The 15,910-nt window shown below is 37.1% G+C and overlaps 1 protein-coding gene across 4 annotated transcripts in view; it reads right to left on the bottom strand.

Moving 5' to 3' along the window:
- Window positions 1-286: 286 nt before the first annotated feature.
- Window positions 287-15,910, bottom strand: part of LOC115219209 (fibronectin type 3 and ankyrin repeat domains protein 1) — a 28,189-nt gene continuing 12,565 nt past the window's right edge. The window contains exons 4-11 of one of the 4 annotated variants that reach the window (XM_029789335.2): window positions 15,069-15,150; window positions 14,473-14,547; window positions 11,438-11,503; window positions 9,578-9,792; window positions 8,445-8,617; window positions 4,689-4,733; window positions 2,473-2,566; window positions 287-651 (exon numbers count right to left, since the gene is read on the bottom strand). In XM_029789335.2, the coding sequence (XP_029645195.1) occupies window positions 2,510-2,566; window positions 4,689-4,733; window positions 8,445-8,617; window positions 9,578-9,792; window positions 11,438-11,503; window positions 14,473-14,547; window positions 15,069-15,150 (713 nt within the window). In that variant the 3' untranslated portion in view covers window positions 287-651; window positions 2,473-2,509. Of the gene's footprint in view, window positions 652-2,472; window positions 2,567-4,688; window positions 4,734-7,302; window positions 7,375-7,788; window positions 7,823-8,444; window positions 8,618-9,577; window positions 9,793-11,437; window positions 11,504-14,472; window positions 14,548-15,068; window positions 15,151-15,910 lie in introns of those variants that run through there. The other 3 variants (XR_005001874.1, XR_005001875.1, XM_036508896.1) reach the window with 3 other exon arrangements.

Raw genomic sequence — 15,910 nt, 5'->3', positions numbered from 1 at the left:
TGATGAGCTTGAGATATCTTGGATGTGGTAATTAAAAACCCAAACCATCCCTATTGTTGTGGGTGTGGGTGCCCTGAGAATGATCAAGAAGGTTGTGACAAATTTTTCGACCATATCCCTGGGAAACCAACAATCTATGAGACTCAAGAAATTGTATTGACATCAACCCACATTCTAAAGAAGTTTCTCTCCATCTAATATATATGTGCCATAGGTCTCTGGTTGAGACCTGGTTGTAAGATGAAATAAAATGCAAATCAATTGGATAATAATAATAATAATTTTATTTTGTATATGACAGTTTATTGGTGAGGAAAATAACTTTATCATAACAGTTCTTTTGGAATAGGCTAGAATTTTCAGATGATAAAAATACATAAGTTGTTACACAAATATTGTCTGCTTCTGCTGGCTGAAGTTGAGAAAACAAAAATATACAAAACTTGATGCCATTAAAACTGGAAGATTCAGTGACACACATTGTTTGGACAGATCTAACAATTTAATCCATGTCAAATAGATTCTGTGACTGCAGGCAAATGGGCAAGAGTTGATTCAATCCATTATATGAAGACATACAGAGATCGTGAATGAAAAGAAAAGTCTCTTTGAATGCATGTCCAGCTTGTTGAGTTTATTACCATTACAATTCTGATAAATTAGAAAAAAAATTAGGTTTATGAATAATCAAAAAATACATTTTCAAAGCAACAGTAGGAAATTTCAAGTATTTCTTTCCATACAGAGAGCAATTTCAAGATACCAACCTAAAAGTATTTTAAAATATCAAAAAACATCAACTAAATTATGGTGAGGAAAAAACACTTTACTCAAAGTACCTGCCCTCAGCTTCCATCATAACTTCAAGACAACTCTGGAACCGGGTGCATGCATCCCTCACTATGTCCCTTGGAAGATCTTTGAGCACATCCTTGATCTTAACCATCAGCTTGGCCTTCGTGTTTTTCTCAACTAAGCCCCACACATAGTAATCCATGGGATTACAATCGAGGGAATTACGAGGCCAGAAATTGGGGCTGGTAAAGTTGTAAAAATTTTCTGACAACCACTACTGACTCTTTCTGGAGTATGACAAGGAGCTGAACCCTTCTGCTACACATGTGGCCTTCCAGCAGTAACTCTCTCCTGCTAGAGTTTGACTACAGTCTCCAGCAGTTTCACATAGCCATCTGAATTGAGCCTAACGCCCTGTTCAAAGATATAGAGTGGCATAATGTTGCTCTCATTGGAGACACACCCCAAAAATAATCACAGCTTTTGGGAACTTAGTTTTCATGATATTCATGTCGTGCCTTACAGCCTTTACAGTGTTCACAGGGCATTGAGCAGCAGTTGTGGTGCTGGCATTTTGGTGTCCAGTATGAATCATCATGATACAAGTAACTCTTTTCCAGTATTCAGATGGTTTCCATGTCAGCTAACTTTTTTGTCAACTACAAATTTAATCTTTATGCTTTCCAACACCTTTCATGGTTCACCAATACATGAAGCTGTCTTGAAAAATGGAGACATGAAGAAAAAACAATCTTCAAATTTAGCCCAGCATCTTCTGTGTGTATGTGTGTGTGTGTGTGTGTGTGTACCTATGCATGCATAGTCCCAGACCAACATTAGTTGGCTTGGGAGGCACATAAAAAGCACCATCCCAACATGGCCAATGCCAGTGCCACCTTGACTGGCTTCCATGCCGGTGGCACGTAAAAAGCACCAACCGATCGTGGCTGTAGCCAGCCTTGCCTGGCACCTGTGCCGGTGGCACGTAAAAAGCACCCACTACACTCATGGAGTGGTTGGCGTTAGGAAGGGCATCCAGCTATAGAAACACTGCCAGATCAGACTGGAGCTTGGTGCAGCCTTCTGAATTCCCAGACCCCGGTCAAACCATCCAACCCATGCTAACATGGAAAACAGACGTTAAACGATGATGAGAAATATGGATAAGCTGAAAAAAAAAATTTTTTTTTATATTTTACGGTGAGCAACCAGGGTTACCAGGTATGCAAATAAGAATACAAGAATTAAGGAATGGAGTCTGAGACCCCCTTCGGTCACGACACAGACCATGGGATTGCATCTAGAAAGTTAGGTACTCCCAGGCACCAGTCCGGGCAAGGTTGTTTATGGAAGACCGGCAGTCACCCATGCATACTGGCCTCCCCTCTCCATGCCACAAGTGTTATCCAAGGGAAAGGTAAAGGCCGATACAGCTTGGCACCAGTGATGTCGCAACTCATTTCTACAGCTGAGAAAACTGGAACAACATGAAATAAAGTGTCTTGCTCAAGAACACAAGACACAGCCCGGTCCGGGATTCAAGCTCACAACCTCACGATCGTAAGCTCAACGCTCTAACCACTGAGCCATGGAGTATATTTTATAAATTAAGAGATGGAAATAAGGGTTAGAAGTTCCAAGAAAGAAATGTCTAAGAATATGCAAACAGGTACATACCTCAATTAATGCCATTTTAACACTACTGCTTCACTCCTTAGAAATATTTTATTCCATGTTTTTTCATAAATTTCTCCATGGTATCTATTATTTTCTGGCAAATGAAGACAAAAAAAGTAATAACATCATCTACAACAAACCAATTATGTACCAACATATAAATCAGTGCCAGGGGAAATCTGAGTAAGTGCATGATATGTACCAACATATTCAAGAAACTAACAATTCAACGAGATGATTGCCTTTGTGCAGTCAAATTGTCTTCAAGTCATATTCTACATGATGGTCACATCTGCAATGCCTTCCATTATTAGTCTGGGAATGCAACAATTGGGCTGTGACCTCAAATCCATATCCAACCATAATCGTATGAATTAACAATTATGCTTTTCATAGTAGATTTCCAAAGATAGTTACAGAAAATAGTAATAGTGAGACATGGTTGTGGTTGCAGAAAGGATGGCTGAAAAGGGAGACAGAAAGCTTCTCAGTAGCAGCATAAGATCAGGCATCAAGGACTAACTGGATAAAACCCAAAATAGACAAAAATCAGGTAGATTCCCAATGTAGCTTATGTAAATCAAAAGAGGAAAGTATTACTCATATAATTAGAGAATGTAGTATGCTGGCACAGAAAAAATACAAAACACATGATAACCTAGTGAGAATAATCCATTGAGAGTTATGTATAAAGCCAGGATTTGACCATATTGATAAGTAGAATGAACATGAACCTAGTAAAGTGCTAGAAAGTAAGAAATATAAGATGTGGAATTTTAACAGTGTGCTAGAGACAACAGCATTTTAGATGAGTGAAGATTATATAGGGGCAGGAGTGGCTGTGTGGTTAGTAGCTTGCTTACAAACCACATGGTTCTGGGTTCAGTCCCACTGCGTGGTACCTTGGGCAAGTGTCTTCTACTATAGCCTTGGGCCAACCAAAATCCTTGTGAGTGGATTTGGTAGACGGAAACTGAAAGAAGCCCGTCGTATATATGTATATATATATATGTGTGTGCGTGTGTGTTTGTGTGTCTGTGTTTGTCCCCCTAGCATTGCTTGACAACTGCTGCTGGTGTGTTTATGTCCCCGTTACTTAGCGGTTCGGCAAAAGAGACCGATAGAATAAGTACTGGGCTTACAAAGAATAAGTCCCGGGGTTGAGTTGCTCGACTAAAGGCGGTGCTCCAGCATGGCCGCAGTCATATGACTGAAACAAGTAAAAGAGTAAAGAGAGTATTAGATAATCAATTCATGAAATTTTTGTTTGTTTTATGTCTATATGTGCAGCAGCTGTGTTTTCCTAGATATGGCCCCAACATGAATCTCATGGAAGGCACACACGTAACTTAAAGAGAATTGGCACCTGATCAGAGTTGAAGCAATTTCTATCTTTGAGGAAGAAAGCTATTTATGATGCAGCTGTGGTTATGTGATGGACATGTGGATAAAATATTCAGTGGTAGAAAACAATGAAAGTAACAACACTTTAGGAGCCTCTACTTGGTCACTCAGCCTTCTAGGAATAATAACCAAAGCCCATCAAATTACACCCTATCATCATCATCATCATCATCATCATCATTTAGCGTCCGCTTTCCATGCTAGCATGGGTTGGACGGTTCAACTGGGGTCTGTGAAGCCAGAAGGCTGCATCAGGCCCAGTCTGATCTGGCAGTGTTTCTACGGCTGGATGCCCTTCCTAACGCCAACCACTCCGTGAGTGTAGTGGGTGCTTTTTACGTGCCACCCGCACTGGGGCCAGATGGTGCTTTTACGTGCCACCGGCACGGGGGCCAGGCGAGGCTGGCAACGGACACAAACGGATGGTGCTTTTACGTGCTACCGGCACGGGGGCCAGGCAAGGCTGGCAACGGACACGAGCGGATGGTGCTTTTACGTGCCACCGGCACGGGGGCCAGGCAAGGCTGGCAACGGACACAAACGGATGGTGCTTTTTACGTGCCACCGGCACGAGGCCAGTCGGCAACGGTCATTTTAAAAAAAAGAAGGGACACATTGATTTATTTCCTCTTACACAAAAGAAAAGGGTCATGGCTGGAATGACAACTAAACAATGAAAAAAAAAAAAAAGAAAAGTTAAAATATTTTCTAAACTAAGTGTTGTAGAGGCTATGCAATCAGGGATGATCTAAACAGCATGAAGATGACCCATTCCATCTTTAAAAGTTAACTTCAATGATGAATTTACTTACCCTTTTTTCAAGAGAAACAGCCATTTCATATGCTGTACGACCACTCTGAAAGGAAAACAAATAAAACTCCAAAAACAAGTGTATAAGGTTATTCATATACAATATTGATTATAGGCGGCGAGCTGGCAGAAACGGTAGCATGCCGGTCGAAATGCGTAGCCGTATTTTGTCTGCCGTTACGTTCTGAGTTCAAATTCCGCCGAGGTTGACTTTGCCTTTCATCCTTTCGGGGTCGATAAATTAAGTACCAGTTACGCGCTGGGGTCGATGGAATCGACTTAATCGCTTTGTCTGTCCTTGTTTGTCCCCTCTGTGTTTAGCCCCTTGTGGGTAGTAAAGAAATATATACAATATTGATTTCTTTTGAAGTGATCAAACCATCTTTAGTAGATAGGACTAGAATAATGTATCATTAAATCAACCCTAGTTATTTACTTTATTGAACTTTGACCTTTGGGGGTCCAAGTTTATATTTGGACTAGAATGATGTATCAATTAAATCAAGCCTAGTTATTTACTTTATTGAACTTTGACCTTTGGGGTCCAAGTTTATATTTGGACTAGAATGATGTATCAATTAAATCAACCCTAGTTATTTACTTTATTGAACTTTGACCTTTGGGGTCCAAGTTTATATTTGGACTAGAATGATGTATCAATTAAATCAAGCCTAGTTATTTACTTTATTGAACTTTGACCTTTGGGGTCCAAGTTTATATTTGGACTAGAATGATGTATCAATTAAATCAACCCTAGTTATTTACTTTATTGAACTTTGACCTTTGGGGTCCAAGTTTATATTTGGACTAGAATGATGTATCAATTAAATCAACCCTAGTTATTTACTTTATTGAACCTTGACCTTTTGGGTCCAAGTTTATATTTGGTTTTTAGTTGAAGGGTCGTAGGGTGATTAAGAAAGCTCAAGACATTTAGTTAGGCAATCTGTTGATTCATTTCTTTTCCCATACCCTCTCTCTCAGTTATTTTCAATAAAAATGTTTTCTTACATTGACACAAAGCTAAAAATTTGTAGGAAAGGAAACAGTTGGCTTTGTTGATTTCTAGTACCTGACAGGTATTTATTTTATTGAAAGACAAAATCAACCTTGACAAGATTCGAACTCAGAATGTAAAGTGTCTGAACAAATACCACAAGGTCTTTTTTCTAATAGTCTAACTATTCCGCAATTTCATAATCTGCTTTACAGAACTTGTAGGGGTAAGTTTTAAAAAGGTGAACTTATGGAATTAAATCAAGTACTTTATTATCTGACAAGTACTTTATTATCTCTGGAAGGATAAAAGTAAACTTGACCTTCAGGTAATTTAAACTCAGAAAGTAAATAGTTATAGCAAAATCCCTGAAGTGTGATACACTGAAAATTCTACATTCCATAACTTTAATTAAAACAGTAACAATAATAGGATCTTTTCGGTTTGAACGGCAGTTTTTTCTAGCGGTGTCATATGAAATTGTCACCCATAATTATGACCCTAGTATCGATCTATTGCATTTCAATCTGTTTTAGGGTTAGGGTTAGGGGTGGGGGAAGGGTTTCTTTTTTCTTCACAAATGTAAATAAACCCAATCTGTTTCTTAAACGAGGGACATATTCATACAGCACAGAATGTTTTTTACCTCAATACACATCACTGATTGGTTGAAATTGCAGAAATTGAAGGAAATAAACAACAAATATCTTACAAACTATAGAATTTTCTCAATAAAGCCAAGAGAAAAAGATGTTTTATAAACACATTCTACCAGTATATGAAGTTTAAAATTTTTTAGTTATCTAGAAATTATGTTAAAAACTGCCGTTCAAACTGAAAAAAATCCCAATAATAATTAGTTCTTTTACTGGTTTTAACCAATCTTGGTTTTCAGTGAAACAGTGAGTGGCAGAGCACCAGATGAAATGACTAGTGGTATTTAGTTATAAAAGGCGGCGAGCTGGCAGAAACGTTAGGATGCCGGGCGAAATGCTTAGCGGTATTTCGTCTGCCGTTACGTTGTGAGTTCAAATTCCGCCGAGGCCGACTTTGCCTTTCATCCTTTCGGGGTTGATTAAATAAGTACCAGTTACGCACTGGGGTCGATGTAATCGACTTAATACCTATGTCTGTCCTTGTTTGTCCCCTCTGTGTTTAGCCCCTTGTGGGTAATAAAGAAATAGGTATTTCGTCTGCTGTTACGTTATGAGTTCAAATTCCGCCGAGGCCGACTTTACCTTTCATCCTTTTGAGGTCGATTAAATAAGTACCAGTTACGCACTGGGGTCGATGTAATCGACTTAATCCGTTTGTCTGTCTTTGTTTATCTACTCTGTGTTTAGCCCCTTGTGGGTAGTAAAGAAATGGGTATTTAGTTATGTTCTTTTTCATTCCAAGTTCAAATACCACTAAGGGTAACTTTGCTTTTCATCCTTTCAGGATTGTTAATATAATGAACTGGTCAAGTATTAGGATGAACTGAATGTAATATGAATGGCATTTATATGATCACAGAAAATTCTTTATAAACTGCATGAACTAAATGAAATATGAAAGGCATGCATAGGCATGAGATTAATAATATTCTTTGGATATATCGGTAAGATAGTCTACCTACCTGGCTGTCAGTTTGTCTGTCTAAGTAACTATCATATCTACTTTCCCTTCTGCTGGTATGTGTATCTGTTTACTCTTTTTTACTCTTTTACTTGTTTCAGTCATTTGACTGCAGCCATGCTGGAGCACCGCCTTTAATCGAGCAAACTTGACCCCGGGACTTATTCTTTTGTAATCCCAGTACTTATTCTATCGGTCTCTTTTGCTGAACCGCCAAGTGACGGGGACGTAAACACAGCAGCATCGGTTGTCAAGCAATGCTAGAGGGACAAACACAGACACACAAACACATACATACACATGCATACATATATATACATATATACGACGGGCTTCTTTCAGTTTCCGTCTACCAAATCCACTCACAAGGCATTGGTCGGCCCGAGGCTATAGCAGAAGACACTTGCCCAAGATGCCACGCAGTGGGACTGAACCCAGAACCATGTGGTTGGTAGGCAAGCTACTAACCACACAGCCACTCCTGCGCCTGTTTATTTTTAAATATCAATAAACATTTAAACCTAACAGAAAAAAGAAAAGAAAAGGATAACACCATTGCCCCCAACACGGTCGCAGGTTTTGGTCTGGAACACTTTAAAAATAAAAGTGTCATTTCCACAACTATTTGCTAACTAAGGTTATTTCCCTTTAACTTAACTATCTATTGATATATCTTTTAAAGCATAAAGTGTTTTAAGAAAGAAGGACTGGTCATGGCGTAGTGCATGGCCGGGGTAGGGACACAATAAGGACGAAGAGAGTAGGAGAGGTGAATGGGACAGAACTTGTTGAGTGCAATTGGCATAAATTCAGCTCTGAGTAGTAGTAGCCATTATTGTAACAGTAGAGGTTAATCCCACCAATCCAAGTACTTGAGTTGTACTTTAAGCCAAATATGGAGTATCTGTACAGTCAAGTCTCCATACAATCGCATGCTAACATTGTAAATAATAAGGATATATTGAGCAATGAAGTCTCTGAAATACCAAAAAATAGGCTGGTAACAGCAGGGATATCTTTTAGAATAAGGTATGTACTATCAGGGCTAACTTGAGGCTAAACGGCAATAATAATGGTAACGATCTATGATGAAAGGAGGGAAATGATAAATGATGAAAATCAAAGGGGTGGCAATCCACTAACCATATTTAATATTGTGATATCAGCATTGTTCTCCAGAAGGACTTCCACTAATTGTTGATGGCCATTGATAACAGCAACCATTAAACAGGTCTTCCCATTATTGTCCTTGAGATCAGTATTGGCTCCATTATGGATCAATGTAAGAGCAACTAATTTTTTACCAGAAAGGGAAGCTGAAAAAATATACAGTAAAAGCATACCTCACATCAATATATATATATATATATATATATATATATATATATATATATAAAGTTAATCCAAACATGAAAGCACAAAAAAAACACAACAACGCGAGGACGTGGAACAAATATAGTATTATTGGACACTCAGGAAAGAAGGAAAGAAGGAGGGTTTAACGTTTCGAGCAGAGCTCTTCGTCGGAAACTTATTAGAAGGAAAGATCCAGAGAAGGGAAGACAGAGGAAAAAAAATTGCCAACGGTACATACGCGGTCACATTTTGAATGTATATATATATAATATATATATATATATACGCAGGGTGTCCCAAAAAATATATATACACGTTGAATGTTTACAAAGTCAGAGTTGAAATACATTTTATTTTAAAAATTAAATAGAATCCATATACGGTTTTCATTTTTTACTAGCTGGCACCCTGCTATCAAAAATGACGGCTAATTGTAGTATCCCTGGGCATAGATTCACTGAAGCTCCGGCGTCTGGCGACGGACTTGGTAAACACCCACAAAGTTGTCAACCACCTCACCAATAACAACACTGAACACCTTTTTGATCTCCATGTGTCTAACACACGTCGACATGCCTACAAAGTCAGAAAACAACACAGCTCCCATGACTTTCGGAAACATTTCTTCACACTCAGAGTTGCTGAAGCATGGAATAAACTGCCTGCGTCAGTTGTTGACTGCCATGACACTGCATCCTTTAAGGCCCTCATGCTTTCCGAAATCCGTCGAAACTACACCTGATTATATATACACTTTCGATGAGTTGTAGTGCACCTGAGCACTGTACACAATGTTTATTATTATTATTATTTATACATACATGTTATGCACATGTCTTAAACGTTGCAGTTATGAAAACAAGCACACACACACACAATAAATGTGCTTTCCAATCAGTTTTTTAAAAAATGTAACTCACCACACCGTATCAATGGAGTCCAACCAGCATTTCTGTCTTGAATGTTCACATCTGCTCCATCCTTGATCATCCATTCAATGAGCTCACACTTGCAGCTGTCAACAGCATAATGCAATGGACTAGAACCACCCAAATCAAAATCATTATAGAGCGCACCATTATTGAGCAGCATCTTCACAACTGGTAATTGACCATGTATGCAGGCATGCATTAAACTGAAGTAAACCCATAAAAAATAGAAAGAAATATGTTATTTTACATATTGTTTTTGTCAATTTCCTTCTTTATTTTTTTACTTTGTATGAAAAACTGAATTATATTTCTTTATTGCCCACAAGGGGCTAAACATAGAGGGGACAAACAAGGACAGACAAAGAGATGATTAAGTCGATTACATCGACCCCAGTGCGAAGCTGGTACTTTATTTATCAACCCCGAAAGGATGAAAGGCAAAGTCGACCTCAACGGAATTTGAACTCAGAACGTAACGACAGACGAAATACCTATTTCTTTATTACCCACAAGGGGCTAAACGTAGAGGGGACAAACAAGGACAGACAAAGGGATTAAGTCGATTACATCGACCCCAGTGTGAAGCTGGTACTTTATTTATCAACCCCGAAAGGATGAAAGGCAAAGTCGACCTCGACGTAATTTGAACTCAGAACGTAACAACAGACGAAATACTACTAAGCATTTTGCCCGGCGCGCTAACGTGTCTGCCAGCTCACCGCCTATGAAAAACTGAATTAATTAAACTAACATGTTTCCCAAAACAAAGACAACAGGAGAGGATTGTTGGTGAGGGACTAAGTTACACTTTTATCTGAATTTTGATAAAAACTGAAATTCAATTTCAGTTTAAAAACAAAATTTTAATTAAAAAAAATCTTTCTGTTATCAATATTAAAATCAAATATAATCGTAAAATTTAGTTTGTCTTATTGAGGCTATAGCAACCTATCACAATAAAATGCAACCAGTCCCTCTGTAAAGTGGTTGGTATTAGGAAGGACAGCCAACCATAGAAACTATGCCAAAGGAAAATATACAAGTGAGACATGGTCCTTTAACCACACCTAGGAGGGCAGTAACTTCATAAGAACGGATCGATTATGATGGCCAGTCCAACTCAAGCCAGAATGGAAAGTAGATAACTAAAATGTGGTCAAATCATTGGGTGAAATTCTGGTTTAAGCTTGCCATGTAATCCTTCCCTTTTTTATTTTTGGGAATTTTCAGATAAAAATAAAAATTTTTTAAAATTGTTTTTTGCATAATTATATGAATTCCCATGTGTTGAACACACATTTACACTTTACTCTTTTACTTGTTTCAGTCATATGACTGTGGCCATGCTGGAGCACCGCCCTTAGTCGAGCAAATCGACCCCAGGACGTATTCTTTGTAAGCCTAATACTTATTCTATCGACCTGTTTTGCCGAACCGCTAGGTTACGGGGATGGAAACACACTAGCATCAGTTGTCAAGCAATGTTGGGGGGGGGGGCAAACACAGACACACAAACATATACACACACATACATACATATATATATCTATATATCTATATATATATATATATATATATATACATATATACGACGGGCTTCTTTCAGTTTCCGTCTACCAAATCCACTCACAAGGCTTTGGTCGGCCCGAGGCTATAGTAGAAGACACTTGCCCAAGGTGCCACGCAGTGGGACTGAACCCGGAACCATGTGCAAGCATTTTCTGAAAATTTCAAAAAATAAAAAAGTTATGTGGAGTTATATGGGGGTCCTTAAACCAGAATTTTGCTAATCATTGTCTCTCTGATACCATTATTGAATAAATAAAACAAGATGCTCTAAATACTCACGCTGTTTTTCCTGACTCATCTTTTCCATTAACCGAAGCATTAAAGGACAATAGCATTTCCATAATACTGAAATACAAAGGGTAACATTTCAGGATGTAGTGCAGTTACCTATACTTTACAATGTACAATAGTTACAATACAATGCAATACAGACTGATTGTTAGAAATATACAATAAAAACCCATTGAATTATGGAATTACAGAATCAGTAAATAGTTGATTAATGTGCTATATTTAGAAATATCCTTTTACATTTTTAACTTAAGTCATATCAAGGTTGATTTTTATCTTTCAAATTGTTTGAAGTTGATAAATTTGTATTTCAGTACCAGTGAGGTACTGGGGTTAATTAAATTGAATGAATATATGTCCTAACCCACATTGAAATTTTGATCTTCTGTGTATGTCAGAAATATGTATGAGCAAGAAACAGTGAGAATTAGAAGCACAAACTAATTAATTAAAGAAAACACTCTGAAATTTTGGCAGGTTAATAGAATAAATATTCTATTTAATTCTGTTGTGTCTGGGGAGAGTAATTTTCTTTTTGTGCCTTATAATATAACACACTCACCAGTAAAATTTCCACTTGTTTCTTATTTTTATTTTCCTAAAATTTTCGTTGTGTTTGGCAACCTTTTCAATAGATTTTCAACCTTTTCAAGAGTCAAAACTATTGAAAAGGTTGCAAGACACAACGAAAATTTTAGGAAAATAAAAATAAGAAATAAGTGGAAATTTTACCGGTGAGTGTGTTATATTATAAGGCACAAAAAGAAAATGACTCTCGCCAGGCACAACAGAATATGCTTCAACACACAAACTCACATAAAGAATCTTGCAAACCAAATCCAAAAACGAAATATAACTTCTACTATAGCCCCAAGCCGACCAAAGCTTTGTGATTGAATTTGGTAGTCGGAAGTTACTGCTGTGTGCGTATAGCTGCTCAGTGCCTCTCCGAAAGAGGGAGAGGAAATTCTATTTAATATAATCATTAAAAAAATAAGTTGGCACACTCAAACTTTCATACTGGCATAGCCATATACATGTAAAGATAAAGTGCTGTGATTAAGATATTTGCTTTGTCATTACATGGTTCCATGTTCAATCTCATTGGACAGTACTTTGGGCAAGAATTTTCTACCATAGCTTTGCTTGACCATAGTTTTGTGAGTGAAATTCAGCAGAGAGAAACTCTTAATGCAAACAATAGTATTTTGATAAATTCTTCATGGTCTGTGAATTTCATTATAAATATGGTTACAAAAGGATGAACATAACCAACTGGTCCTTATGTGACTTTAGCAGATCCCATTTTGTTGCCATCATTTATGTCAGTTCTCTAGTCTAAGGCTTATCTTCAACTACTGCAGCAAATGGGTGTTATGGGTGTTATGGGTTTTTTTCCTCTCTTTTCTCTTATCAGTCTTGGACATTGATTACCTTTACAGCTTAAATTAAGCCATTAAAAAAAGTCATCACTCATTTATTATATAAGAAGACTTAACCTATCAGAAAATATTTCTGTTCTAAATATTTTCAGATTACAAGATTCAAGTATGCTCTACATTAGAGTATTTTTCAACATATTGGGGATAGCAAACCACATATGCACTTAAATATTCATATTATGAACAAACATTAAAGAAAAACAATTAGACATTTTGACAGAATCATTATATATTGATGTGCAGTAACCCTCTGAGTCAAAAACATATAGACTGTCTCTAAGCTTCAAGAATGTTTTACAAAAATATTGTTCAACATACATTTGCAACAGTGCAGCTGCTACACACAGACATTCTTGACTATATTGAAACAAAGAACATTTGACTAATCTCATAATTTCTTAACATATTACAGCTAGTAATCCTCTGATACAATATTTTGCAGATTACAAGTTTCCAGTACACGCTACATTAACCCTTTAGTGTTTGCATTATTCTACCAAAATTAATGCTTCTTCATCCACATTGTTTTGAACTAATCATGCTTTATCTTGTAGCTATGAGATTTTGATGAGGTAGCTGTTAATTTTTAAAACGATATTGTAGGGTTGGTGTGAGAGACCAGATCTGGCCAGTTTGAACATAATACCTTTGGCCGGATATGGTCAGTTTAAATGCTAAAGAGTTAAAGTCCTCAACAAGCTAAAACTACACACCACTTATACTATTTGACTTTCCTCTATTTCTATTGCTACAACAACATTTCCTGCCCCCCCCCACAACTTGCATTCACAGTAACACTCAGAATTACAAAAGGTGGGGTACTGCCAAAAGGAATAGATACAAACCTCTTTCATCCTCACAGAGATTTACCTGAACCACTAATGCTTTCCTTGGATGATGACAGCTTTCTCTTAACCAGCCAACTGAGCTAAAAAGTGTTCCAAATGAGAAAAAGGCAAGGAGTAATCTGGTTGGCTTTTTCTCTTTGTTCTTGGATCATGAACTATGAGATTTGATTTTAACTGAGACTGTATTTGAGACTAGATGTGTGATTGTTACCGTATTTATTTTGAGATGCTCAGTGTTTCTTTCAATTATTTTAAATATAACAAATAATTTAGTAAAATAACTTAGTTATCATTAAGCTAGTGTTAGGAATGTAAATTGTGACTAAGGCTTGGTGGAATATTTTAATTCAAAACTTATGAAAACAAGACATTTTACCACAGAGCCAGAGCCGGTTTTGGCCAGGTTAGTAACAAAAGGGTTAAACTAAATGGATATGCTGCAAATATTTTTTTTTTTTTGTGAAGGGAAAAAACCTCTTTCATTGGAAGAATTCTGAACTTAGAGTGGCAATAGAAGTCCATCTATCTTATTTGATCTGGTTACTATTTCTGACATCTGGGGTATCTGAGAGAGACTAAAATTAAGTGCCCTATCCAAACAATAAAATATCTAAAGTAGATTTGAACCCAAAGACACAAGAGCAAGTAGTTTTATATGTTACCCACTTTGCTATTTCATTTCAACAGTAAGCATCATACACACCCTAAAACCACATATACAGTGGGTACTTACTCAATTTGGCCCCGTTTTGCTGTATTCATTAATGCACTTAGACCTTGATTGTCTGGCACATCGATTTTGACAGATCTGTAATACATCATGAAAAACTCATCATCATCAGTGTTATCTTCATTAACATCATCACCATCATCTTCCCCACCATTGCTAAGACGTGCATACTCATCATTATTGTCATTATTTATCATTAATATCATCATAATCCTCATCATCCTCAATTTAATTATAATGATCAGATTAAATATTAGTCAAAATCATCCAACCCATACTAGCATGGAAAACGGACTTTAAACGATGATGATGATGATGATGAATGATGATAATAGTAGTTGTGTTTGTAGTGGTGGATCATGAAAAGAAGGAAGCTCGTTATGATGATCAAGATGATAATAGGGATGATGTTGGCAGTGATGATAGGGATATTGATGAAAATGGTGATAACAACAGAGGTTGTGAAAGTAATGAAGTTGAGGAGTGGGAATTAAAAAGAAAGATTCTTCAAAGGCAGCCGTACAACAATGGACACAAAATTCAACAAAGAGACAAAAGAGGAAAAAAATTTTTTTTTTAAATAATAATTAGTGTTTTACCCTGACTTCAGCACATTCTCAGCTTCAGAAAATCTCCGGTTCCGAATAGCTTTGTGTAAATTCTCTCCATAGTATGGTTCTTCTATAGAAGAGAGAGATGGGATTGAATGAAAATAATTTTTTTTTATTTATATTTTTATTGAATTGATTAATTTTATTTAAATGTAATCACTAGAATTCAAGGATATTACTTCTAAAATCTTACATTGAAAAGATAGATTTATTGAAGAAAATCCTAAACTAAAAGAATATAAAAGAAGTATGTTGTTGTTTTGGCTCAGATCACTCCTGCTCAAAGACAAAGACATTCCAATTATGACCATCCTATCTTTTTGAGGGTATCTAGGATTAAATTATCCAATGTGTACTTCATTGTTTTTGAGATGGTGGAGTATGATTTGGAGTAAATTTGGCTACAATATATCTAACAAGTTGAGCAACTGCACTGAGTCTCTCTTGTTGGTTTGAGATAAGGTATGTGGCATATGGGAAAGAAATGGCTCAAAGACAGCGATGAGAAATGAATGAGGTGGTCAAGCGTGACCTTCATACGTTGAGCCTCACAGAGGCTATGACAAAAGACCAAGACCTCTGGAGATATGCTGTGACAGCGAAGACCTGACAAATAACGTGAGTTCATGGCTGTTTCCTGCACCAGCTTCACATAGCAGCCCCAGCATACCCAAAAGTATCTTTGATCACAGGACAGCCTGCTGTGCTTACCTTGGATCATAGGGTGACCTTTGTGCGTTGAGCCTCACAGAGGCTATGACAAAAGACCGAGACCTCTGGATATATGCTGTGACTTCGAAGATCCGACAAATGAAGTGAGTTCATGGCTT

The sequence above is a fragment of the Octopus sinensis genome, linkage group LG14, assembly GCF_006345805.1.
Source record: "Octopus sinensis linkage group LG14, ASM634580v1, whole genome shotgun sequence".
In the NCBI taxonomy this organism is placed as follows: Eukaryota; Metazoa; Mollusca; class Cephalopoda; order Octopoda; family Octopodidae; genus Octopus; species Octopus sinensis.
Note: the sequence above shows the minus strand (reverse complement) of the source record. Positions and strands in the feature narration are given on the sequence as shown.